The 27,241-nt window shown below is 39.2% G+C and overlaps 1 protein-coding gene across 1 annotated transcript in view; it reads left to right on the top strand.

Moving 5' to 3' along the window:
• Positions 1-27,241, top strand: part of Gabrg3 (gamma-aminobutyric acid type A receptor gamma3 subunit) — a 644,969-nt gene that overhangs the window by 549,269 nt on the left and 68,459 nt on the right. The window contains exon 6 of the mRNA XM_031386826.1: positions 20,113-20,250. Coding sequence (XP_031242686.1) covers positions 20,113-20,250 — 138 coding nt within the window. The remainder of the gene's footprint in view (positions 1-20,112; positions 20,251-27,241) is intronic.

Raw genomic sequence — 27,241 nt, 5'->3', positions numbered from 1 at the left:
AAAAAAAACCTATGTGATCTATTCTCCTTAAAAAGCTACAAAGACCTAGGAATGATGACATTAGGCAGGACAGGAGAGAGCAGAATGCAGAATGAAGAAAGAGAATTGGAAACTAAGGCAGAAGAGACACAGCAGAGAATAGCCAACTACAATAGAAATGAAGAGAGACAAAGAAGCTGCAGAGACCAAAAGGAGCAGGCCGGCCGGCTTCTCTGTAAGATGAGAGGGATCAGGTCTTTCCTTAATAGCAAGGCAGGCTTAGTCTTACTAGAGAAGATGATGCTTTTTTTCCTTTACAGACTTGGGTTTAGTTCATTTATCAATGAAAGGGTAGAATCTTTTTCTTTCTTTATATAATAAAGATTAGAGCTCATTTTTCATCCAGAATAAGTGAGTTCTTTCTGCACTAGTGCTTGGCCTTTTGCTCCATGTGCATATATAAGCATGGATGTGTGCATGTAAGTATATAGATATGAGATAAGTAGCTGAACCCAACACGAGTGCATGAAGGTGTATGAATATGATATGCATGAATGAATGTGTATATGAATGTGTGTATGTTTATGTTTGGTTATGTAAAAGTTTTTTCTTTTGCAATAATTACTTTCTTAGATGAAATGCCCTACAGTAGTGAGAGGGAACTTATAGAGCCCACCTTAGGAGGTTGCCATCCCACAGTCAAAACTCTGACCCATAATTGTTCCTGTCTGAAAGAACTGCGGGGGTGTAAATGGAGAGGAGCCTGAAGAAAAGAAGGTTCAGTGACAGACCCAAAGTGGGATCCAGCTCAAGGGGAGGTCCCAAGGCCTGACACTATTATTGAGGCTATGGAGCACTCATAAAAATGAACCTATCATGACCGCACTCTGGAAGACCCAACAAGCAGCTAAAAGAGTCAGATGCAAATATTTACATCCAACCAATGGACAGAAGCTGCTGACCCCTGTTGTTGAATTAGGGAAAGGCTGGAAGAAGCTGAGGAGGAAGGTGACTCTGTAGGAGGACCAGCAGTCTCAATTAACCTGGACCCCTGAGATCTCTCAGACACTGGACCACCAACCAGGCAGCATGCACCATCTGATATGAGACCCCCAACACATATTCAGCAGAGGACTCCTGGGTCTGAGTTCAGTCAGGGATGATGCACCTAACCCTCAAGAGACTGGAGGCCCCAGGGAGTTTAGAGGTCAGGTAGGGTAGGGATGGGTGGTGGAGACATTCTCATAGAGACAGAGGGTGGGGAGGAGGTATGGGATGTGGAACAATCAGAGGGTGGATTAGGGGGTGAAAGAATAAAATCTGGAGAATGAATGAATGAATGAATAAATAAATAAATAAATAAATAAATAAATAAATAAAAGTTTATTGCTCCAAACCTCCCTCATTCTTGGCAATGCAGGCAATGCTTCTTGGCAAGAGAGAAAAGAACCCTAGCAATTAATCCTTTACTTAGTCCCCTGATGATAAGCAACAAGGGTTAATTCACCTAGACGCCTACACCTTCTGGCTTCAGAGTAACTTAGAATCAAGACAGGTAAATGTTATTATAGAAATCAACCTTAATCTCGCCCAAGACCAAGTCTTGCCCTGCCAACGCTCTTTCCCCTCAGCTACCTTCAAGAGAGAACCAGCACTCTAGAGCTGGTCTCTAGCCCTATATCTCAAATGGACAGCAAAACTTGCCAATATCTATATGGTACTAGTTGTGCAGTTATGCAACTAAGAAAGGAATCCATAGAGGCTTTTTTAAGATTTCAAAAAAAGCCCATAGAGGAAAACCAATTTGGAATAGAGTCCGATTCCATACAAAGATCTGTGGGAAACTCATAAAGGTATGGAAAAGAGGCAAAGCCACAGTAGACACATCAGGGTGTATAGATGCCAGTAGCATGAACTGTTTTCTGCAGAGAGCAATAGTGGAGCAGGCTTGCAAGGAAGAGCACACATACTACAGGCCACAGATCTAGAGGGGTAGACCTACTCAAACTTGAGAGGTCCTGGATGCTGCACTTGGGGCTACAAGGTTTGGTGTTTGTCCTGCTGGGTCTGCACCTTTCTTTGGTCTGCTCATCCCTTGCTATACCCTATTTCCTTTTGAAGTAGGGAAGTTTAACTCTATGCTACTATATGGTGGAAATGTTCAAATTTATTTATCTATTTAATTGGATCACAGTAAAGAGACTGTATTGCGCCAGAGGATTTAGGAAGCAACACCTGCTTCCAAGCTTAGAGAATACATATGCCTGTCCTCTCAGCTAGTGCTGGGATGGGAATCGATAAATGAAGTGTCTTCCTTAAATGTAGGAGGGAGGGCACACTGGCCCTGCCTACCTTCACTAAGGCCATTTCGTTCCTGTGTGGTAGGGTCAATAATCAGCGATCGAGTCTGGGAATTGCTAAAGAGAAGAAGGTATAATCACCTCCAAACCTGTGTTTCCACAAGAACTGTGGTACACTGGAAAGTAAAGCAACAAGGGACACGAAAGTCTCCTATTGAGTGTTACTTCATTACTAACCTAGTTGCCATTCCCGTGGAGCACAATTTGAAATCCTTCACTTTGTGTTAACTGGTGTCCCACAGTGCAGTATTTCCCCATTGACAGTCTTTTTAAAGCCTCTTATATGCCAGTTTTTAATATATCTGCCTGTTATAATACAATAAATGACTTGATTTGCTACCTCTGGGTATCTCATTATAGAGTAGACACTGCTTTAGAGAAGGCTGTGTCTCTAATCTCTGCTGTCCTGAACTTGGGCTCATACACAACCTCTCATTTGTCCTTCTTACTCTTGGAAGTGCTGAATTTGCAAACTCATTCTGGATGAGAACTTTTAAAATCTTCATGCTGAGTTATGCTATTTCCGTTTTAGAAAAAGAAAAGACACATGTATCTATACATCCACTGAAAAGAGCACAAAGCAACATGTGCTTATACTGTGTATAACGCCTCCTGATATGTTTCTCTGATTATCTATTATACTTCTTTTTTAAATGATGTATCCAATCCATTAATCCAACTCCAAAGATTTTGTTTCCAAAGTACTATTCAAGGTTACCACCTCATCATGTTTCATTTAAATTTTATTTTTTATTCAAGTATTTTTTACACAATATATTTGATAATATCTTTTCCCCTCCTGCCAAATATTCCCAGATCCTCCACACAGTGATTTGAATATGCTTGACCCATGGTAAGTGGCACTATTAGGAGGTATGGCCTTATTGGACTGGGCATGGCTTTGTTGGAGGAAGTGTGTCACTGGAGGGCTTTGAGGTTTCCTAGCACTCAAGCTGCACCCAAGGCAGAAAAGATACTCCCCTTAGCTGCCTTTGGAACAAGATATAGATAGAACTCTATACCTTGTCAGCCTCTCTCTCTCTCCCTCCCTAACCTCCCTCCTCCCTCCCCCCCCCCCCCCCCCCCCCCGTGTGTGTGTGTGTGTGTGTGTGTGTGTCCTTCCATCCCTCTCCCTCACTCATCAAAAACAAAGCAAAAATCAAAGCAAAGCCCCATAAGACAATAAAAAGGAAGGAAGGAAGACAGATAGATAGACAGATAGATGGATGAATGGACAGACAGAAAGAGAGAGATTAAGAGAATACAATGAAAACAAAAAAGTACATTTTTGTGTTAGTCAACTACCCCTGAGCATGGACCCTGCCCTGGCATGTGGCTGATTTACTCTGCATTTGAAAAACAAATAAACAAAGACCAAAAACCAAACAAACAAAATGAATCTTCCTTACTCTTTCTGGTTCATTACCACATACTTAACATCTGTAGTTTTTAAGATTGAAGCATTCATGTTTAAAACTGAAAAATTAATATCCACATATAAGAGAAAACATGTAGTATTTGTCTTCTGGGGTCTGGTTTACCTCCCTTAGGGAGATTGTTTCTAGCCACATTGATTTTGGCCATTCTGCCTCTGATAAGATGAAATCCCAAACTATATTTGCTTTGCATTTGCCTAATGGTAAAGGATGTTCAGCCATTTGTTTCATCTTTGGGAAACACTGTTTAGTTCTATATCCCCGTTTTAATTGGGTTAGCTTTTTTATTTGCTTTCTATTTTTTAAAGTTCATTTTTATTCTAGATACTATTATCAAATGTATAATTGGTAAAGGTTTTTTTTCCCATCCTGTAGACTGGGACTTTTTATAACGCTAGTGTCATCTGCTGTACCGAAGCTTTTTATCTTTATGAGGCTCCATTTATTGTTCATCTTAGTATCTGTCTTAGTGTCCTGCTGCTATGTTGATATCCATGGGACATGCTGAAACCAGGGTCCGTGTTGCTGTCTGTGGCCTGTGCTGCCATCAAGGGCCATGAGAGTGTCCATAATCTGTGCTATGGCTAAGGGCCATGAAGATATCTGTGGTCTAAGCTACCATTGGAGACCATATTGAAGTTCCTGGTCCTTGTGTCCATGTAATTTCTGTGCTTTGTGCTCCCACAGAAGGCCACTTTGATGTTAACCATCTGTGTTACCACTGAAGGCCATGTGGAAGACTATGGTCTATATTGCTCCCTAAAATTATGCTGATGTCTATGGGTATGACTGATGCTGGGGACCATGTTGGTATCTGTGGCCCATGCCTAGGTGCCTGAGGCCATGTTGATATCTCCAGCCTGTGCTGCCACTGGAGATAATGCTGAGATTTGTGTTAAATAGGCCATGTGGGTGTCCATGTTGCTTCATACTGTCTTTAGAAACAATATAGAAGTTCATGATCAATGCTCCCATTGGCTATAAAGGTGCAAGATAGGCACTTTCACAGTGGTATTGATGACTGCAGATTCATAGCTGAGAAAGAGACTCATAGAAGGCTCCTATGGCACACCCTACCTCCTGCCTCCTGCCAAAGGAATAGTCTAAACAAGAAGCCATTGAAGAGAACTCTTAAAAATTGTGATAAGAATGCTTAAGTGTATCTCTTCATATCTGATGGCTTCTGGCCAGGGTGCAAATGGGAAAGGATTTAGTTTTCTTCATAGGGCAGGCCACTGGAAGTTTGATCATGCTCCAGTGAGTATATGGGTAACACAAAATGGACTTGTGTTTTTGGTTTTTTTTTCTTTTTTTTTTCTTTTAATTGGGCCTGGCTTCCAGCTTCTGAGCTCCTCCAGTCCATTATGGCAGGAAGCATGGCAGTATCCAGGCAGACATGGTGCTAGAGGAGCTGAAAATTATACATCTTGTTGTGAAGGCAAACAAGAGAAGACTGGCTTCCACATGACTAGGATGAGGGTCTCAAAACCCACTCCCACAATAACTCACTTCCTCCAACAAAGCCATACCTACTCTAACAAGGCCACACCTCCTAATAGCGGCACTCCTTGGGTCAAGCATATTCAAACCACCACAGAAAGGCCACTGATTTTTGTATGTTAATTTTATTTCTTGATACTTTGATGAAAGGTCATCAGCTGTAGAAGTTCTTTGGTGGATGTTTTAGTATCCTTTATGTATAAAATCACATCATCTGTAAATAAAGACACTGTGACTGCTTCCTTTCCTGTTTCTATCCCCTTGATCTCCTTCAGTTGTTCTATTTCTGTAGCTAAGACTTCAAGTACTATACTGAATAGGTGTTGAGAGAAAACCTTGCTTTGTTCCTGATTTTAATGGAAATACTTCGAGTTCCTCTCTATTTATACTGACTGTAAATTGTCTTTATTATGTTATTTATTATTATGTTGACTTATGTCCCTTGTGTCTTTAGTTTCTCTAGGACTTTTCTCATGAAAGGACGTTAAATTTTGTCAAAGGCCTTTTCTGCATCAAATAAGATGATCATATTGCTCTTGCTTTTCAGTCTGCTTATGTGGTGGATTGTTTAATTTACATATAGTGAATACTCCATCTCTGGGATGAAGCCTACTTGATCATGGTGAATAATCTTTTTGATGAGTGTATTTTTAGATTCATTTTGCAAATATTTTATTGAGAATTTTTATATCTATGTCCATAATGGATATTTTCTATAATTTCTGTTTACTATTTAGTATTTATATATTTTTTGGTATCAAAGCAAAAGTGGCCTCACAAAACAATCAGGAAATAGTTCTTTCAGTTTCTTTTTGGGGTAATATTTTGACAACTATTGACTTCAGTTCTTTAAGGATCTAGTAGATTTTTTAATCTAACTTTCCATGGGCATTTTGGAGGAGAAAATGGGAGGTTTTAAATTACTTCTATTTCAGTGGGGATTATGGGTCTGTTGAAATTGCTTATTTCATTTTCATTTAACTTTAGTAAGCTATTTATCAAGAAATTCATTCATTTCTCTTAGGTGTTCCAGCTTGATGAAATATGTACTTTTTGAATACTATGTCCTCATGATTGTCTGAATTTGGTTGGTGTCTGTTATAATGGCCTGTATTTACCTCTAATTTATTAATTTGGGGAGGTTTTTTCCCCTCTAACTTTTGGCTAGTTTGGCTGAAGGTTGTCAATTTCATTGATATTTTTCTCAAAGAATTAATTTGTTGTTTCATTGATTCTTAGTAATTATTTAAAAAAAAACTGAAGGCATTTACACAATGCTCTGAACTTGCCTGTGAACCACTCATACTATATCCTATTGGTTTAGGTGTATTGTTTTGTTTTGTTTTTTCATTCAGTTCTAAAATGTTTTTCATTTTCTTCCTTGATTTCTGTCTTGACCCAATTTTCATTCAGTAATAAGTTGTTCCATTTCCATGAGTTTATAAGATTTCTTCTTGTTGTTGTTGTGGTTGATGATGATGATAATGATGATGATGTTGTCATCTAGCTTTGACTCATGGTGATCAGACAGAATACAGGAATTATTTCAATTTTCTTATACTTGTTTAGAATTGCTTTGTCTCCTACTATGTGCTCACATTTGGAGAACTATGCTGCTAGGAAGAGCACATGAGCTACATTAAAGAAAGCATTTCCTGTAGTGGAAATTTCTGGTGGAAAGTCCAGAAAGTGTCTGTTAGGTCCATCTGATTTATGATATTACTCAACTCCAGAATTTCTATCTTTAGTTCTTGTCTGGATGACCTGTAGTTTTGTCGGAGTAGTGTTTTGAAGTCCCTTGCTATCACTGTGTGAGAGACAATATTGATTTTTTAGCTGTTGTAATGTTTCTTTTATGAACTTGGGTCTCCTTGTGTTCAATACATAAATATTTAAAAATGTAATATCCTCTTGATATTATTTTTCCTTTGATGAGTAGTTAGTGTCTTTTCTATCTCCTCTAATTCGATTGGCTTGAAGCCTGCTTTGTCACACATTTGCATGGTAACACCAGCTTACTATTAGGTCCATTTGCTTGGAATTGCTTTTTCAGTTCCTTGACCCTAAGGTGACATCTGTTCTTGCTGATAAAGCATGTCTCTTGGATATATCAAAAGGGTCTTGTTTTCTTTTCTCTTTCTTTAAATTTAATTTTATTTAATTTTGTTTTTTGAGACAGGGTTTCTTTGTGTAGCCCTGGATGTCCTGGAACTCACTTTGTAGACCAGGCTGTTCTCGAACTCAGAAATCTGCCTGCCTCTGCCTCCTGTGCTGAGATTAAAGGCATGCCCCACCACTGCCCAGCAGGTCTTGTTTTCTAATCTGATCTGATCTGATCTGAACTGATCTATCAGTCTGTTCTGTGTCTTTTAAATTGCGGGATTGAGACCTCTAAGATTGAGAGTCATTAATGTACTGTTTATTAATTTCTGTTATTTTGTTGTGGTGTGGCCTTTATTATTTCTTTTTGTGTGGGAATTATTCTTATGTCCATATGAGTGTAGCCTCTTCAGACTGATGTTTTCATTCTAGTGTTTTCTGTAGTACTGAATTAGTAGTTATAAATTGTTTAAATTAGCTTTTATCATGGATTATTTCTTTATCTTTTGATTTTAATTGATATCTTTTCTACTTATAGTAGTCTTGGCTGGCATGTGGTCATTTGATGCTGTAGAACAAGGCCCCTCCTGTCTTTCACAGTCTCCATTGAAATGTCAGGTGTTATTCTAATGGGTCTGCCTTTATGAATGACTTGGTCTTTTTTTCCTTGCAGATTTTAATATTCTTTTTTGTTTTACTCTGTTAGTGTTTCATGCCTTGAATGATGCCCATTGTTTTATTCAAATGTTTATTTATGTTTTGAGTACTTTATTAAGGCACTTATTTATAGTCTACTTAAAATTTTTGAACATATTCATAATATCTGTTTTAAAGACCTGGTTATGTGTTTCAGCTAAACTGCTTTACTCTGGATCTATTGAAGTAAGGTTACTGGCTTCTGGGGAAGGCATACTGTCTTGGGTGTTTGTGTTTGTATTTTTAGCTGGATCTAGGCATGGAGTTTGAAATATTTCTTAGTATATGTATCTGGTCTTCACTTTGATAGATGAGTGTCCCATTCTTTGATTGGTGTTGCCTACTCTGGGTTCTAGCCAAATGCAGTAGCTGTGGGTTCCCTGACAGAGTGGTTCTGTGTATCTGCAGTAGTGACAAAGAAAAGGAGATGGGCTACAGAGAAATGCTGAATCCCAGCCTACTGTCATTGTGGGTCCCATAGTGTGGGTAGGGAGTAGTTCTATAGGCTAGGCTAGAAGGAAAGTTTGAAATGGCCTCATAGTTTTCAGAAAGATAAAGCCTTGAAAGATGTATGGCTTGTATAGTATCTTAAACCAGGTATCTATTAGCCTAAAATTAAACAGCAGTCCCTATTCAAAGGCCTTTCTTTAGAAATAAAGACACCATATAAGGCACTGTACCAAGCTGAGGGTCTCTGTATCGAGAATTCTTTTTTATCTTTTTTTATTAAATTATTTTATTTATTTACATTCTGAATGTTGTCCCCATTCCTGGTACCCCCTCCCTGGGTTCTTCACCCCATCTCTCCTCTACCCCACTCACCCACACCCACCTTACTCTCCACCCACACACCAGTATTCTCCTTCCCTGGGGCATCAAGTTTCTATAGAATTATGTCCATCCTCTCTCCCACTGAGGTCAGACACAGCAGTCCTTTGCTACATATGTGCCAGGGGCCAAGGACCAGCCCATGTATGCTCTTTGGTTAGTGACTTAAACTCTGGGAACTCTGAGGGGTCCAGGTCAGTTGATATTGCTATTCTTCCTATGGGGTTATAATCCCCTTCATCTCCTTCAATTCTTCCCCTAACTTTTCCATGAGACTCCCCAACCTCAGTTTAATATTTGGGTGTAAGTATCTGCATTAATCTCAGTCAGCTGCTGGTAAAGCCTCTCAGAGAACAGCCATGCTTGGCTCCTGTCTGCAAGTACAACATGGCATCAGTAATTGTGTCATGGGTTGGTGCCTGCGTATGGGGTGGATCCCAAGTTGGGCCAGTGTCTGGATGACTTTTCCTTCAGTCTCCGCTTCACTTTTGTCCCTGCATTTTTTTACATAGGCACAATTCTGGGAAAAATTTGTGAAGAGAGGTGGGTGGTCCCATGTCTCAATTGGGGGCCATATCTATGTAATGGAGGTGGTCTCTTCAGGTTCTATCTCCCTACTTTTGGGCATTTCAGATAAGGTCACCCCTATTGAGTCCTAGGAGCTTCTCACATCCCAAGGTCTCTGGGATTTTGTAGAGGCTCCCCCAAGCCCTATCCCTAAAAGCTGCATATTTCCATTTATTGTCCTGGCTATCTGGGCTTCCCTCATGTGCCCCCATACCCGATACTGTCCCCCTCTTGTCCCTACCCTTCCATTCTCCCACCCAGATCCCTCCCACCATCTGCCTACTGTGATTATTTTGTTCCCCCTTCTAAGTAGGATTGAAGTATCTACACTTGGGGCTTCTTTCTTGTTACGCTTCCTACTGTCTGTGAGTTATATATTGGGTATTCTGAACTTTTTGGTTAATAGCCACATATCAGTGAGTACATACCATACATATCCTTCTAGGTCTGGGTTACCTCATTCAGGATGATAGTTTCTAGGACATATATTCATTATGTCCTTGTTTTTCATAACTGAATAGTATTCCATTGTGTAAATGAACCACATTTTTTGTATCCATTCCTCATTGAAGGGACATCTGGGTTGTTCCCAACTTCTGGCTATTACAAATAAGGCTGCTATGAACCCAGTGGAGCACATGTCCTTGTGGTGTGGTAGAGTGTCTTTTGGATATATGCCCAAAGTAGTATAGCTGGGTCTTCAAGAAGAAGTATTTCCCCATAATTTGTTTGAGAAGATAAAACCTTGAAAGAGGTATGGCTTGTATAATATCTTAAAACCAGTTATTTAATAACTAAGATTTAGACAGCAGTCCCTATTCAAAGGTCTTCTTTAGTTATAAAGACACCATACACTGCACTGTACCAAGTTGAAAATCTCTGCATCAAGAATTTTAAGGAAGAGTCTAAAACAGTTTCTAAATGCTGGCTGCAGTGTTTGTGGCCAACGGTAGATTCCACCATGTTCAGCACACTACAAGTCTTCACTACTAGGCTCTTACCACAAGAGTGAGAAGTTTATGATTGATGCTTTTCATACTCCTGGTATATGTGTGTGATGTTCGCATTGGGAAAACTACATTTTCCATGGCATCAGAACAATTATTATGCATGAGCACACAGACAACTCCAAACAATAAACTGATCACAGTTCCAAATGAGAATCTCACAGCCATCCATTGAACTGAGTGCAGGGTCCCCAGTGAAGGAATTAGAGAAAAGACCAATGGAGCTTAGGGGTTTGTAGCCCCTTAGGATGAACAACAACATGAACTAACTAGTACCCTCGGAGCTCCCAGGGTCTCAACCACCAACCAAGAACTGCACATAGAAGGGTCTGATTGTTCAAGCAGCATGTGTATGGTAGAGGATTGCAAAATCGATCATCAGTGGGAGGAGAGGACCTCGGCCCTGTGAAGGTTCTATGCCCCAGTGTAGGGGAATGCCGGGGCCAGAAAATGGGAGAGGGCGGGGTGGCAGGCATGGGGAGGGGGGAGGCAACAGGGGTTTGTTTTTGTTTGTTTTTTTGTTTTTTGGAGGGGAAACTGGGAAAGGAGAAATTCGCATGTAAATAAAGAAAATATCTAAAATAAAAAAAAAACAAACAAAAAAAAAGAATTACTTTTCTTTCATACAAAATAAGAAGATGTACAACAATCTCCCTCTAACTTTGAAACCAGCACTGCCTCCTCCTCTCTCTACATACTTTTCAAAGTAGGTCAAATGTAACAGACTAGGATGCCACTTAACTCTCATTAGGCAAGGAAAGTATGACTTTTCTCCTCATGAAAGCTGTGTAAAGTGTAATTCCTTACTCTTAGTCTCAATCCCTTGTATCCTGGTCTGAAATCATGAGAAGAAAAGGCACCAGTGGGAAGTAGTGGAATCCTGACCTCAGAGATTATTATCACCTGAGACAGTACTAATTGATTCATATGTGATGATAGCAGGTCATTGCAACAAAATTCCATACACCAATCAGCTTAGTCAACATCCATTCCCTGTTTGGCAGACGAGGAATTCTATCATCTGGGGTCAACAGACTGAGTGCCTGCTGAGGACTTTAGTATGCAGAAAGGGCTGATCGATGGTGTGTGCATATAGACTGGGGAGTGGTGGGTATCAACTTCATGTTTTATTAAAACACTTATTCCATTGTAAGTAGAAACCTCCTAATGTGAAGCCACTCAGGACTATGGTTTTAGCATATAAATCTACAGGTATGGGAGGTCCAATCATTACATCTGTGAAATGTATTTCTATGCTTTCTCCAATAACATGGCACTATGATAATGTAGGAATCCTATCTATAGTCTCCACAAAAAGAAGACACAACTTTGAAAAAAAGCCTCAAATATTTAATAGGATTATGACCCTGTGGTGGCAAGATCTGAATCCATTGTGTGGTGGTTTGAATGAAAATGGCCCTCGTGGGTTCATAAGGAGTGACACTATTCAGAGTATGGCCTATATAAAGTAGGTATGACCTTGTTAGAGGAAGTGTGTCACTGTGGAGGTAGACTTTGGGGTTCAGAAACCTAACCCAGAAGCTGGGAATACCTAAGATACAATTCACATACCAAATGAAGCTCAAAAAGAAGGAAGACCAAAGTATGGATACTTTGTTCAGTCCTTCTTAGAAGGAGGAACAAAATACCCATGGGAGGAGATGCAGAGACAAACTATGGAACAGAGACTGAAGGAAAGGCCATCCAGAGACTGCCCCACCTGGGGAATTCATCCCATATACAGTCACCAAACCCAGACACTGTTGTGGATGCCAACAAGTGCTTACTGACAGGAGCCTGATATAGCTGTCTCCTGAGAGGCTCTGCCAGTGTCTGACAAATACAGAGGTGGATGCTCTCAATCAACCATTGGACTGAGCACAGAGTTCCTAATGGAGGAGCTAGAGAAAGGACCCAAGGAGCTGAAGGAGATCACAGCCCCATAGGAGGAACAACAATATGAACCAGCCTGAGAAGCCTGAAAGTTTCCAGAATCTAAACCACCAACCAAAGAGTACACATAGAGGGACCCATGGATCCAGCTGCATATGTAGCAGAGGATGGCCTTGTTGGACATCAATAGGAGAAGAGACTCTTGGTCCTGAGAAGATTCTATTCCCCAATGTAGGGGAATGCCAGAACAGGGAAATGGGAGTGTGTGGGTTGGTGAGTGGGTTGGGAGGGGCAGATAGGGAATTTTGGGAGGGGAAAATAGGAAAGGGGTTGCATTTGAAAGGTAAATAAAGAAAATATCTAATAAGAAAGAAAGAAAGAAAGAAAGAAAGAAAGAAAGAAAGAAAGAGAGAGAGAGAGAGAGAGAGAAAGAAAGAAAGAAAAGAAAGAAAGAAAGAAAGAAAGAAAGAAAGAAAGAAAGAAAGAAAGAAAGGAAGGAAGGAAGAAAGGAAGAAAGAAAGAAAGAAAGACATGTTAGACCGAACCACACTCTCTTTTCTGCTGCCTGCTGATCTAGATACAGAACTCTTCAGTACCTCTCCAAGACTATCTGCCTATGTACTGGCATGCTTCCTGCCATGGCAATAATGGAATAAACCTCTGCACTGTAAGCCAGCCCTCAACAACTTATGAAGTGTTCCTTTTAAGAGTTGCTATGGTCATGGTGTCTATTCACAGTAATAAAACCCTAACTCAAACACAGTGGTAGAATTTTTTTTCTTATTTTACTTTTGAGCCTTTGAAGAAGGGTCTTCTGTATCTCAAGCTAAGCTCGAACTTCCGACAACACTAAAGATGGTCTTGAACTCCTGAAGCTTTTGATTTTACCTCCCAAAGGCTGGGATTATAAGTGTCTATCATTATACCTTCTCAATGCTATTATTTCTCAGATTGCATACCATGCAAATAATTTTTCTGGATAAATATACTGAATATCAAAATAGCTGTTTAATTTGCTAAATAAGCTTTATTTTTACCCTTTAAAGAGTGCAAGGCAGTGTAGTACACCAGTTACACAGCATCAATCTTCTCTTTGGGTTTCATGGGTTCTCTCTTGTGTTCATTAAGAATACTCCAAAATAAACAAGAGGCACCATACAGCTTCTTCAGCACAGATTTCACATGACTCCTCTGGAAGACACGTGCTTCTGTGATCTCACTGTAGGTACCTCATCAAATTATCATGCATTCCTTAAAACTATAGATCAGCCAGCCAGGCACAGTGTCTCTTGCTTTCAATAGTCAGCTGGTTTGACTCACCACCAGTGAAAGCTACACGTTGCTTTGGATTGATGGTTCTCTTGTTTCTTTTAAGGGTTCTTTCTTTTTATTTAGCCAAAAACTAGGCCACAGCATGTTGAGTTTTCCTCATGGTGAATGTAGATAACCATGTCAACTTCAAAGCTACCCTGTACTACACAGTGAGAGTGTATCTCCAAAAAATAAAAATAAATCTAATTGACAGCTTTCCTTTTTCTTTTTTTTTCACTGTATTTCTTCTTAGGAATGCGGAATTTTGCATGTTTAGTGTTAGTTAAGAAAATAAATTATTTTTGTAGTCTTTAGAGGTAACTAAGACAAAAGATGAAAAATAAGATTTATCAGTTTACAATGATCATCTGTGGTATGTATGAGTTTTTATTCACAAATCAGCAATTAGACATTAGGCTATATCTGTGATGTGTTAAAGAAATCATAGACCTTTATGCATTATGTGATGGTTTGTTCTGTCAACTTGATACAGCCTAGAATTAACCCTGAGAGTCTTAATGAGGAATTATCTAGATGGGATTCACCTGTAAGAATACTTGTCAGGGGTTATCTTGACTGTTAATTGATGTAGGAAAACATAGTCCTTCATGGGCAGCATCATTCTCTAAGCAGGAAGTCCTGAATTATTTCAGATGGAAAGACACAAGTCAGTGAACACCTCAAACATGAAATCATTTTCTTCTCTCTGTTCTTGAAGGAGTATGTGAGTAGCTCCTTTAAGTTCTTGCCTTGACTTACCCTCAGTGATGGACTATAACCTGAAGAAGCCCCCTTTACCCTCTGTTGTTATTATTGCTGTTGTTGTTATTGTTCAGATATTTTATCACAGCAACAGACATGAAACCATAACAAGTTAGTTACCTTTTTACTGTTATGACAAAGTACCTGGAAAAAGAAAAAAAAAAGCAATATAAGGAAGGAAGGGTTCATATGCTTGCTTGGTCTGGACATCATGTCACATTGCATCCAACATAAAGAGCTAATACTGTACAAAAAGTGGAGTTTGGCTGTCAGACTTTATGGGTTACTTTGGTTACCCACTTCTCCCATCAAGGCTCTACATACTGAGGGTCCATTACTCTCCCAAATACTGCCATCTGGAGATGAATGGTTTAAGACACAAGTCCATAGGGAAAACTGCACATTAAATCACATCAAAATAAATACTTATTTCATTTTAATGAAAGCCCAGAGCATTTTTTAAATTAGCATGAGGTGTGTGTGCCTGGTTTGAATGGCTGTGTCTCCACCTGAACTTGAGCCTTTTTTGCATGGTTGGAGAAGCTACTTGAAGGGATTGGTTCTGTTTTGAAAGAATGAGTTCTAGTGCTCACAGGATGAGATTGACCCTCTTGAGAGAAGAGCATTACAAAGCATGGCAGCTCAGTTTCCTTCTTATTGTGACATCATCTGACCTCTCTGCCTATAACTTCCATTGCTCTAGAATGCATGCCAGCCTATGGTCCCCAGGCTGTGTGCTTAGGGCCTCTGACTAGAAGCTAATTCTAGCACCATGCACTTAAGCTTCCAGAACTATAAGCTAAGTAAACATTTTTTTTTAATGTACCTGCTCTTAATTATGTTCTTAAAGTAACACATAATAAGCCGAGATAATGGGTGAACTCTCTTGTACATCTTAGACTTTTCTGAATTATGCTTCAGGAATTGGATAATGCTTTCTTTCTAAAACTCACATTGAGGAGCTAAATATGGGGTGTTTCATTGTAGGAGGCAGGGAGGGTCATATTCCTGACCACACCATGAAGCTAAGCAGAGGAAAGAGAGAAATAGAAGACATTTCCTGGGCTGATATGAAAAATTTCAGTTTTCTAGCCACAGATATTTAAGAAAAAACTTTGACAACAAAATGCAAAGAGAGAAAAACTAAAGCAATACAAATACAAGAAGTATTTGTGAATATCATGCACAGGGTCTGTCAAAAGAAAGGCCTTGACCAAAACAATCTCAGAAGGAATAACAAAGGGAGAAATAAGGGGAGCCCAGCAGGGTGGCATCCTTCCCTGAACAGATAAGGTCAGTCTCTTAACAACACAGCAAGATCTACTTTAAGAAAAGCCAAAAATCAAACTAAAGCAGCCATCTAATTGACTTCATGAGAAGAATGAAGAGAGAAATGAGTGTGGCTATCTCACCCTACTAGGATCAAACAATAGGACTCAGAATCTAGTCCTTAAAGAGAACATAGTTCGAGGGACAGGAACATAAGAAGAAGAGGACATGACAATGCTCAGGCTTTGTGAGGCCAGCCTCTGAGTCATGGCAGTGAACCCTGATGGCCATGACTACATGGAACAGGAAGCCTGTGATTCAGAGTCCCTGGCCCAGTAGGTGAACTCATGAACTTTGGACCCCAGAGCAGAACAGTCTTACTCAGAGTGGTAGGCTCTGTGTAGGATGAATGAAAAGCAGGGCAGGCATGTTCAGTCCTTAAATATAAGTCTGTATGAGGTGGGGGCAGGGGGGACCCACAAATAAACTGTAATCAAAATTCAGAAGTATTTGTCTGAGCATGTTTTAAGAAGGTATTTTTGTCTTATTTAAGCACACAAGCAAAAATAAATATAGATATCAATGGTGTTTTATATAAAAATTTCAGTTCAGTGTATTATACGTAAAATGTCAAGAGGGAGAAAGAATATACAGATGGGAAGTCTGCACAAAGGTCCTGTTCTCTCAGTGTGCTGCTAGACCGCACCAGGGCTTTGGGAAAAGGTTCTGACTCTAGCTTCTTGCAGCTTCCAGTCAACTGACAGGCTTCAAAGCCTGAATGGCGTTGGTTTGGAGCTTGATCACTGGCTATAAAGCTTACTTCAGAGGAAGGAAGTGGTATCTCATAAAAATGTTCTACAAGAGAGAGTAAGATCTTAAGAAAGGTATGGCTGACAGATTGATTAGTAAACACAAGAAACTCTTGCTGATGCTTGTTGAAAAGCTGAGGTCATCTGCATTTCTACAAAGATCAAGGCAGCAAAGCCTTTGGAAGGTGATCAATGCTCCAGGAGCTGGGTTTGGCCACCATGTGCTCTGTCATATGAATGCAGATATGAACACACTTAAGTTGAAAAACTTCAATCTAGGCATCAAGGGAGATCAAGGAGGGCAGTGGTGAGTGCAGGCCCTGAGCCAGGCACCTGGAGGCTCTGCCTCAGCGCTCTTCACCACCTCAGAAGAGAGGGTGGGAAACCACACCCCACACCCATGTTTTTTTTTGGAAGTAAAAACTTTACTCAGTGGGTTCTGAAAAAAAAAATAATAATAAGAGAGGACATAAAGTTGGGAGATGTGGGGTAGGTCTAGATAGAGGAAAGCATAAAAGTGAATATGATCAAAATATACTGTATACAGGCATGGAAATTTAAAACAACTAATAAAATTCTATATTGTAAATGTCTAGTTTCTAAAAATGTTACAGAACCTGGAAATAAATAGAAAAACATACCTGCCTAAAAAAATAAAACATTGGAATAGAAATATTGTTGAAGGGGTTAGAGAGATATCTTAGCTAGTAAAGTGCTTGCTGTGCAAGCCCAAAATTTTGCCTGAAATAGATGTTTCATTAGGACAAGGGAGACCAGTGGATTCTGGGAAGGCTTTCTGGCCAGCCAGAATAGTTGAATTTGAAAATTGCAAGTTCAGTGAGAGATCCAAACTCCTAAAACAAGACAGATGGTTTCTGATTTCTAAGGAAAAAAAACTGAGATTGTCCTCTGGTCTCTTAGTACACATGCACATATGAACATATATGTGCATACACATACTCACACATCACTAAAGATTCCCACATATACTAGTAAAAGACTTTTTTTAAGATTTATTTATTTATTATATATAAGTACACTGTAGCTGTGTTCAGACATTCCAGAAGAGGGAGTCAGATCTTGTTAAGGATGGTTGTGAGCCACCATGTGGTTGCTGGGATTTGAACTCAGGACCTTGGAAGAGCAGTTGGTGCTCTTAGCCACTGAGCCATCTCTCCAGCCCTAGTAAAAGATTTTAAGTCTGCTCTATTTAGCACTTTGAAAAATTAACTATGGAGCAGAGACTGAAGGAAGGGCAAGCCAGCCTAAATATAGCTATCTCCTGAGAGGCTCTGACAGTATCTGACTAACACAGATGTAGAGGCTCTCAGCCATTCATCGAACTGAGTACAGGGTCCCCAGTGAAGGAATTAGAGAAAGGACCAATGGAGCTGAGGGGTTTGCAGCCCCTTAGGAGGAACAACAATATGAACTAAGTAGTACCCTCGGAGCTCCCAGGGTCTCAACCACCAACCAAGGACTGCACATGGAGGGGTCTTATTGTTCTGGCAGCATGTGTATGGTAGAGGATTGCAAAATCAATCATCAATAGGAGGAGAGGACCTCAGCCCTGTGAAGGTTCTGAGCCCCAGTGTAGGGGAATACCAGGGCCAGAAAGTGGGAGAGGCCGGGGTGGCAGGCATGGGGAAGGGGGAGGCAACAGGGGTTTGTTTTTGTTGTTTTTGTTTGTTTCTTTGTTTTTTGGAGGGGAAACTGGGAATGGAGAAATTCGCATGTAAATAAAGAAAATATCTAAAATAAAAAAAATAAAAACATAAAAGATTAAAAAACGAAAAAAAAAGAAAAATCTGTAGGAAATCATATCTAAATAATGAAATGAAAATATGCTAATCAGATCTCATAAAAGTAGTTAAAAGATAGAACCTATTTTAAAAGAACCCAATAGAAATCTTGGCCTCGAAAAGTACAATGTCTACAATTAAAAATTTCATCAGTGAGAGTGAATGAGTTTGAGCAGATAGAACAAAGTGGAGATCTCCCAGTGATCAGCACTAAGTTCTCATTGATGGAGACAAGCATGAAGAAGGAATCAATGAAGGCATCAGTGGTTTCTAGATGAACTGTGGGATGAACAGAAAGAAGGTAGAGGATATGCCAGGCATGGGACTTTGTATACAACACCAATGGCAAAAACATGCCATAGGTGTTTGCCTAATCCATGGACTATATAACAATCTATAATGGGAAGTATATAATATGAACTGTGGGTTCTTGCTGATAATGATGTGTCTATTGGTGCAGGTGATCAACTGTAACAAATACACCAACAAATCTGGTTGCTTGTTAGTGAGATAAGAAATGCATGGTAGAAAACAGTGGTTATAAGTCCTTCTTCCAATTGTTTACAAGACAACAACTTCTCTAAATAACATAAAATTAATTTTAAAAAATGATAATTCTAGAGGCACATGTCTATGGTGTGGATGATAGATGATACATAGATAGATAGATAGATAGATAGATAGATAGATAGATAGATAGATAGATAAACACAGTTATGTATGGGTATAATAATAAATGTTTATAGACTCTTGTTAGGAATTATGTTGGTTTAGCAAGTTAATGGTTGAGTCTCTCCTCCCATAATTATGACTCTACTAGCCTGAGTGTTAGCAGGGTTCCCAGTACCAAGCATGGCTTCTCTTTTGGTGAGTGGATCTAAAGATCAATTAAGAGAACAATTCATTACCTCCAAGTTATGTTGCCACTACTGCACTTTTAGGGTTCTCATGCCATGTGGTGATTGGATTGGTTAATAGGCATCATAGTTGGCTGAAACTATTGGTTGCCTTCCTTCTTTAGAAGCTTCCGTGATACCTTCTGATATCATGAAAACTAGAACTCAAGGAGGGGACATTCAGGTCAGTTCCAGCTATAGAGTTTGTAGACTCTGCTTCTGAATTGCATATTGTCTTCAGCAATAAAGCCTTATCTTCCACCTCTGGGGAGGTAACCAAGGGCAACCACAACAGGCTATATTTTGGAACCAGACAGTATTGACCAACAATTTAAATGAGGGCTTCTAATGGCTGGTATTGGGATTTTTAATAGGTGGTTTTGGCTCTTGGAGAGAGCATCCTGTGTGAAAAGCTCATTAAAATCTATATATGTATAGACATATATGAAATTATATATATATGTATAATTATATATATATATGTATATACACATATATATATTATGGAGACCATCTCCATGTTGCAAATAATGCAGTCTTAGTTAATGAATGTTAGATATTGGACTTAAAGGCCAGGATGACAAAACTGGTGTTTATGCTAACACTGGAAAATACCTCCTCTCTTGGATGGCCAACCCACCATCATGGTTCAGGTTAAAGAAAAATAGTCCTATTTTACTGCACCCATAGAAACTTGGCTAGGCTCCTAGCTAAGTAATTTTTTGTCTATCATTAAGACAAGTGTCAGGAGTCATTTGTCCTTTAGCTTTTGGAGTTTCTGTGTCTCTAAAAAACAGGACTTAAAATTGCTACTACTACAAGTTGATCAGAAACAAATTTTGACATAATGTTTTATGAATCAAAATTTGTGGGTGCTAATATCTGCTCTGCTTTTAGATGGCTACCCCAAAGAAGAAATGATTTATCGTTGGAGGAAAAATTCAGTTGAGGCAGCTGATCAGAAATCATGGCGGCTCTATCAGTTTGACTTCATGGGCCTCAGAAACACTACAGAAATCGTGACAACATCTGCAGGTAGGAGCACTTAATAAAGTCAACTTTTGGACAACCAGGGAAAATTGACCTTGATCCCATGTCCCAAACTCCAGGCAAGTCCTCGTAGACTTCCATTTGCATGTTCATAATGAATTTTAGCCAGGAGCACCTAGGACCATATTTTAGGCAAAACAGCTGATTCAAAGATGGAAATATATTCAAAGTTTAAATTTGGGTAGGGTAGAACTGACATGTTTTTGAATAAAGTCTGTGGAGACATCGTATCTATGCACCTAACCATCTTGATCAAGTAACCCTAACTGCAATGCTCAGGGCTGGGAGACTTATGAATCGGTTTTATACCAATGATGCAGATTCTACTTCATTGACTTCCCTGAGAATTAAGTGCCATTCAGAATTCACAAATAAAAGGAGCTGATTTTAAAAAAAAAAAAAAGTCCTTTAATAATACATTCTAGTTTTTCCTTTATTACTGTAAAATTTAAGAAAATTTTGATTTTGGATACATTGAGAACAAATATTATTGTGATCCTTTATGCATAAAATATATCAGCAATTATAAGACAAGTAGTCTGTAAAGTTAATATTTTTTATGTCTGTGTCCTTTCTACTTGGCATTTAGTAGTTGTAATCAACTATCTTTTCATTGACTTTCTTCTGGAAGGTGTAAAGTGGAGTTAGAATATTTCCTAAAGGTCTTGCTATTTGCTATTGTGGATATAATTTGCTCTAAAATCTCATAATAAATTAGTTTATTAATGCCTAGAACAATTTATCAGCTTTTATAATTGATTAAACAATTAAGTATATCTAGTTGAAAAATTACATAAAAGACATATGTGTAATCAGAAGGGCCCTGAAGAACTAGCTGATAAAAGTTAGAAGGGAAAGATTTCTTACAGATGCCTCCGTGCTACAGTTGAGAGGTAGACTTATATAAGTGATAAAGGTTTGAAGGATGAAAGGGCATAACTTCATTAAGTCAACTGTGGGGACAGCAGGAGGGAGATAGATGCTTAAGGCAATGCCTCCCAAAAATGCATATATTGCCTGCCGACCAAACCCAAAGGAAAAACAAATAAGGACAGAAAGAGACCAAGAGATGACTAAAACATTGAAGTTACTCAACAATAGCTTTAGGATAGAAATAAATTCTTTTTACAAGAACATAAGATGACTTGGGTGTGGCAAGACATGGCTTTAATCCTAGTACTTGAGATCAGGGTAAATCTCTATGAGTTCAATGCTACATAGTGAAACCTTGTCATAAAAGAGATAGTTTGAATAATTTCACAAGAGAACACTACCAAGAAAGAAAGAAAGAAAGAAAGAAAGAAAGAAAGAAAGAAAGAAAGGAAGGAAGGAAGGAAGGAAGGAAGGAAGGAAGGAAGAAAGGAAGAAAGGAAGGAAGAAAGAAGGAAAGTTAACCATTTAGAATTCAAAAAAGAAAACTCCAGAATTTTAAATTTAAGATGCAAAAATATCAGCTGGGCAGTGGTGGCACATTTTAATCCCAGCACTTGGGAGGCAGAAGCAGGTGGATTTCTGAGTTCGAGGCCAGCCTGATCTACAGAGTGAGTTCCAGGACAGCCTGGGCTACACAGAGAAACCTTGTCTCGAAAAAACAAAAAAAAAAAAGATGCAAAAATATCGTGCAACAAAATAAGAAGTAAAAAAACATAGTTATGAACACTAAAGCTGATCAGTTGGGAACATTAAATCTAAACAATAATAATTTAGAGTTAAGCAGTCGATAAATGGGTGAGTTAATATATGACATTTTTCTGTATGTGTCTTTGGTTTAAAAAAGAAAAAGTAAATCTAAAGGTAGAGCTCCAGAAGTGGAGTTCATGCACATTAAGTTAAAAGAGGGGAAAAAATTGTCCTAAATAGAGATAAAATGTGAATTTGCATGTTCAAGAATATTGTCCAGTCCAAAGGATGAGTACAGAGAAAGTCAGTAGACTGCCAAACAGCAGGCTGGAAATGTGTCTTTAAGTACCTAGAGGAAAAGACAGAAGCAAAACTAATAGAGACGCCTGACTTTATACCAGGATGTATGACAACATACACACACTGAAATTCCAAGCATGAACAAATCAGAGAATCTTACATATAACAAACTTGCCAATAGAAATAAAGGGAAACTAACGTTTTCAGACTAAAAGAAGACAGGGGTGAAGAGTTTGGTACTGAGAGCCTCATAATGAGCTACCACCCCTTCAAAGACATTATTTACAAGCTAACCCATCCCCTGGCTGTATCAAATTTTCTAAAAATGTCCAGGACTGTTAGCTAACTTTCCTAAACAATATAGTCAGGACACCTGATATTTTTTTGACCATGGTACACGATCTTTTATGGCGTTAGCTGCAGAAAGCTATGCAGGACAGATCAGGCCTGCAGTGACACATCCTGCAGGAAGCTAGGATGAGAGTCATCTTCTAAAGCTCGGAAGGGGTTTGGTTGTAGAAGCCAGGCTTTCAAACGCACTCTCACCTCAGACGATGAGATCAAGCAGAAGCCTAGGGCCTGAAATTAATTGCTTTAATATCTTTTCTTTTGGCATAGATTTCACTGGCAGGCTCTGGCGGGGTCCCAGGGAGAGGCCGGTTGTCATGTCAGTCAAAGGGAAGGCAGCCCCTCCAGCATTATGACTAAAGCGTCACAGCTTAATGTGCACAGTTGATATTTCTGAAGTTTATCCACGCTTTAAGTTTAGCAGCAAGTCACAGTAATTCTGCAAAGTCCACAAACATCACTGTGTGGATGAAGTTTAGATATTGCCAGTGCTGAAGATAAAACTTTAAGATGCTTCCCCGGTGGAGGACAGGTGCTGAACCCTAGGGCCAGATGGTCAGACTGAACTGGTTGTTTGAACTGCACTGTGCCACTTATGTGGTATTTGGCCCCGGGCAGTTCCTGTGAGCATCACAAATGAGCTTACCTGGTATTGAGGCAGGAGAAAATTGAGGTAATAAAATTGATACAATAAAGAATTTACTAGTAAACTTGCTTAGGATACATTAAGTTACGTGAAGTTGAATGTAGCTAAGGAGCACTGCCTCCAATATGACTGGGAGATGAGTAATACACTGTCTGTTAACTAAAGGAACACTCACTCCAGTCTGACTAGAGATAAATAGTACACTGACCAAGGCTTGTTAGAAACCATAGGAAGAAAATAATTGTACCATAATTGAATTTTAGGCCTGCTGAGAACATTTCTGCTTCTGTTTGGTCACCAAGACTGACCTTCAATTACGTTCTATTCCTATAACAGAAGGAGATAAGGCTGACACATAACAGGCCATTAGGCCCATCTCCTTATCAAAGATCGTGTGTCTAAGAGGCAGTTCAGGGGGAGAGGACAGCACAGGATGACAGACATTATAAAGTTCTGCTCTACTAAAAAGCCTCTAGTTCTCTTAAGAAAGGCATAATTCTGCCAGCTGAGCAAGAGAATACTGGTGTACTTAAGAAACAATTCTGGCCATACCTTTGCGGTAAGAATCTCCCATCTGCCCAGGTGAACAGACTTGCAATTTCCTATGACTATTTAAATTGTTGAAAGTGTGACCTGGGGTCAGGACCAGAAAGTAATTTAAGGGTGACAGCATATATGGAATACACAAGCCTAAGTTGTATAAACTTAGTAAAATGTTTGTGCCTACCTCTTCTTGAGGCATTAACCAGAAGTAGACATGAGCCACTGAAAAGTTTTGAGCCATTAAAGAGTTTTGTTTGATTTTCTTTTCCTGAGTGTGTAGAGTAAATTCTCATTGGAGGTGAGGTAGGGATTTCTGCCTCAGGACAGCCTCTGACAGTTCCTGTGACCATAGCAATGAAAAGGACATTGCCTTTTCTTTTGGAAACTCTTGTGAATTTAAGTGAACCAACATGTGTCAAGTGCATAGTTGTCATCCACAAATAGAAATAATGTCTATTATTCTTACTGCCTGAAAGCATTTGCTGTCAGGAGGAGTCAAGGTATTTATGCATTAGGCTTCTTTAGTAAATAGTCCATTCATTTACTTGCTAACATTTAATTCAATAAGGCACATTTTAACAGGGATATATGGTGAGATTTATAACTTGAACGAGAATAGAAATATGTGTTTAAATACCTCTCATAGAACAAAGTGAAAACTCACTTCACATTTACCTCAATGCAGTCTGGAAAATAAGTTGCTCTAGGTTCATAGTTATCATTCTAAAAATAGTGACAGTTTCTTTGACTATAAGATTGAGTGAAAAAAAAAAAACCCTCAAAACCTACCAAGACATCCTTCCTCCGTAATTCACAGTGGAAAATGGAAAAAATCTCTGCTTGGTATAATGATCCTCTCCACTAAAAGATGAAAATTCCTGATTGAATTCATAAATTAACATATGTATCCCTATAAAATCATATTTAATTATTATTACCACCAGACCTAAGTTAAGTTTTGTGTTTAATACAGAGACAAGAATATTTGCTTGTAACATTTTGTGCCCTTTGTTTGGTCCTTGCTGAGCCCTCTGACCAGCACAGCGAGTATCAGTCTCTTTATTCACAGAGGAGGGTAGGCCTGGCAGGTTGCAGGCATGGCCTTCAGCAACACACTCCCGATGAGCCTTGCCTAACCTTAGGCTCTCACCATGATGTCAATCATTTTTACCATACTATCACTGTGAGAAAAAGTTCATTATACAACAGGAGCAACCCTTAGTTTTCAGGGAACCTAGTAAAATAATTTGGCCAGCCAGAGAACTTGGATGCAAAACCACAAGGACAGGGAGATTTCCCACTGCTGCAAGCTCCTACCCTCCAGTGCGTGGGCAGCTCTGCTGGGCCTTGGCTTCCAGCTTTTCTTACCATTCTGACAAGCCCAAACCAGTCATTTTCTTCTTTAATTTTTTTCCCACTGATATAAGGTTTGTGTGATTTTGTTTTTTCAAAGGTTTGCTATCAAACTGTGCTGGTCTTATCTATTGTTCCTCATACTCAAAGCCTTTTTAAATCAATGCATGAAGCTCTTAAGGTGTAAGCTTATCCAGAGCTGCACAGTGTTGTGATCAGCCCTTTTATCAGGACTAATTATGCTGAACTTAGAACAAAACTTCTTTTATGAACAGTAGCTAGCGGTTTTAATGAGACTTGCAGAGTTAGCTGGGAGTGCCACACGTCTCCCTCCATGTGTCTTACGTAGAGGGATCTGGTACATTGGAACAGCTTATTCTTTCTTTTGCAATAATAGAGTTAATAAAATGATATACTTTGTTCTTGGCTTCATTCTCAGAAAAATCTGAGGATGGTGTGAAGTTAATACCATCCCTAGAAAAATGGAAAATGGTTAATCCTGGTGACTGCCCACAAACCCATCAACATTGTTGTAGAAAGGCTTAAGTCTATGGGAGGCAGAATAGTTGCATATGATTGTTTATCTCAGTCACTTCCTAGATCAGACCTCTTACAATTTTGATACATTTATTTGCCTGTTCATGTCAGTGTGTATGTGCACTTGAGTGTGTACATGTTATGGTGTGCATGTAGAGATCAGAACACAACTTCCACCATGTAGGTCTCAGGGTTCCAACCCACCTTGCCAAGTTTGATGAAAAATACCCTTGTTGGCTGGGCCACTTCATCAACTTACAGATGTCCATTCCTAATGTCTTTTTTGTTTTACTAAAGCCAAAATATATTTTAGAGATGGGGTTACAGAGTACTGCGTGGATTCCATGGAGTGCTGCTTTTAAAGTTTGTTTTCTTGATGTAGAACAGACTATGTTCTCAGACTGTTTATTTCCTCTTACACTGATGGAGCGAGTGACAGCAATATATCTGAATTCACCTTGTGCCTGTATACCAAGTGCCCTTACATACCTTTTATCCATGAGATTGTGTGTCTTCAATCCAGAAACTGTACAGCAGAGTGAAGAAAAGGATGCAGCTTTATTTAATAAGGAAAAGTAAGTTAGTCACTTTGAGTCAAGGAAAAATACTTATACTATTCTATATGGTGGAAGAGACTCATAATTTTACCAGTTCTGTGTTAGCTGTGGATTTGCTGAAGCCACATAAATTCCAATGATTATCTCCTGGCAACTCTGGAATATGATCATCTTCTAAAATCAATGGTACACATTCCAAATGTTTATTATTTAAATATTCTAATCTTTACAATCACAGAAAATATTTTAAATGTTTCATTCATTGTTAAAATCTTGATATATATGTGTATATATATGTATATACTTATATATATATACACTGTTTCTAGAATTTTGTTTCCTTCAACTATATCATATTTATATAAAAATTTGATATCATATTTTCACAAATTTCAAAGAAGAAAAGAATCATAAAGATGAGAGATTTTAAAACAATATTTTTATTAGATATTTTCTTTATTTACATTTCAAATGTTATCCCCTTTCTTGATTTCCTCTCCAAAAAAAACCTCCTATTCACTCCCCATGCTAACCAACACACCCTCTTTGGCCCTGGTATTCCCCTACACTGGGGCATGGAACCTTCACAGGACTAAGGGCCTGTCCTCCCATTGATGGCTGACTAGGCCATCCTCTGCTACATATGCAGCTGGAGACATGAGTACCATCACGTCTACTCTTTGGTTGGTGTTTTAGTCCCTGGGAGCTCTGAGGGTACTCGTTAGTTCATATTGATGTTCATCCTAAGGGGCTGCAAACCTTCAGCTCCTTGGGTCCTTTCTCTAGATCCTTCAATAGGGACCAAGTGCTCAGTCCAATGGATGGCTGTGCAGCTATACTTCTGTATTAGTTGGGTACTGGCAAAGCCTCTCAGGGAACAACTATATCAGGCTCCTGTCAGTCAGCACTTGCTGGCATCCACAATAGTGTCTGGGTTTGGCGATTGAATATAGGAAGGATTCCCAGATAGAGCAGTCTCTGGATTGTCCTTCCTTCAGTCTCTGCTCCATACTTTGTCTCTGCAAAACCTTCCATGGGTGTAGGATGCCGTCCCGCAGCTCCTACCTGCGTG

The sequence above is a fragment of the Mastomys coucha genome, unplaced genomic scaffold (genome assembly GCF_008632895.1).
Source record: "Mastomys coucha isolate ucsf_1 unplaced genomic scaffold, UCSF_Mcou_1 pScaffold21, whole genome shotgun sequence".
NCBI classification, from domain to species: Eukaryota; Metazoa; Chordata; class Mammalia; order Rodentia; family Muridae; genus Mastomys; species Mastomys coucha.
Note: the sequence above shows the minus strand (reverse complement) of the source record. Positions and strands in the feature narration are given on the sequence as shown.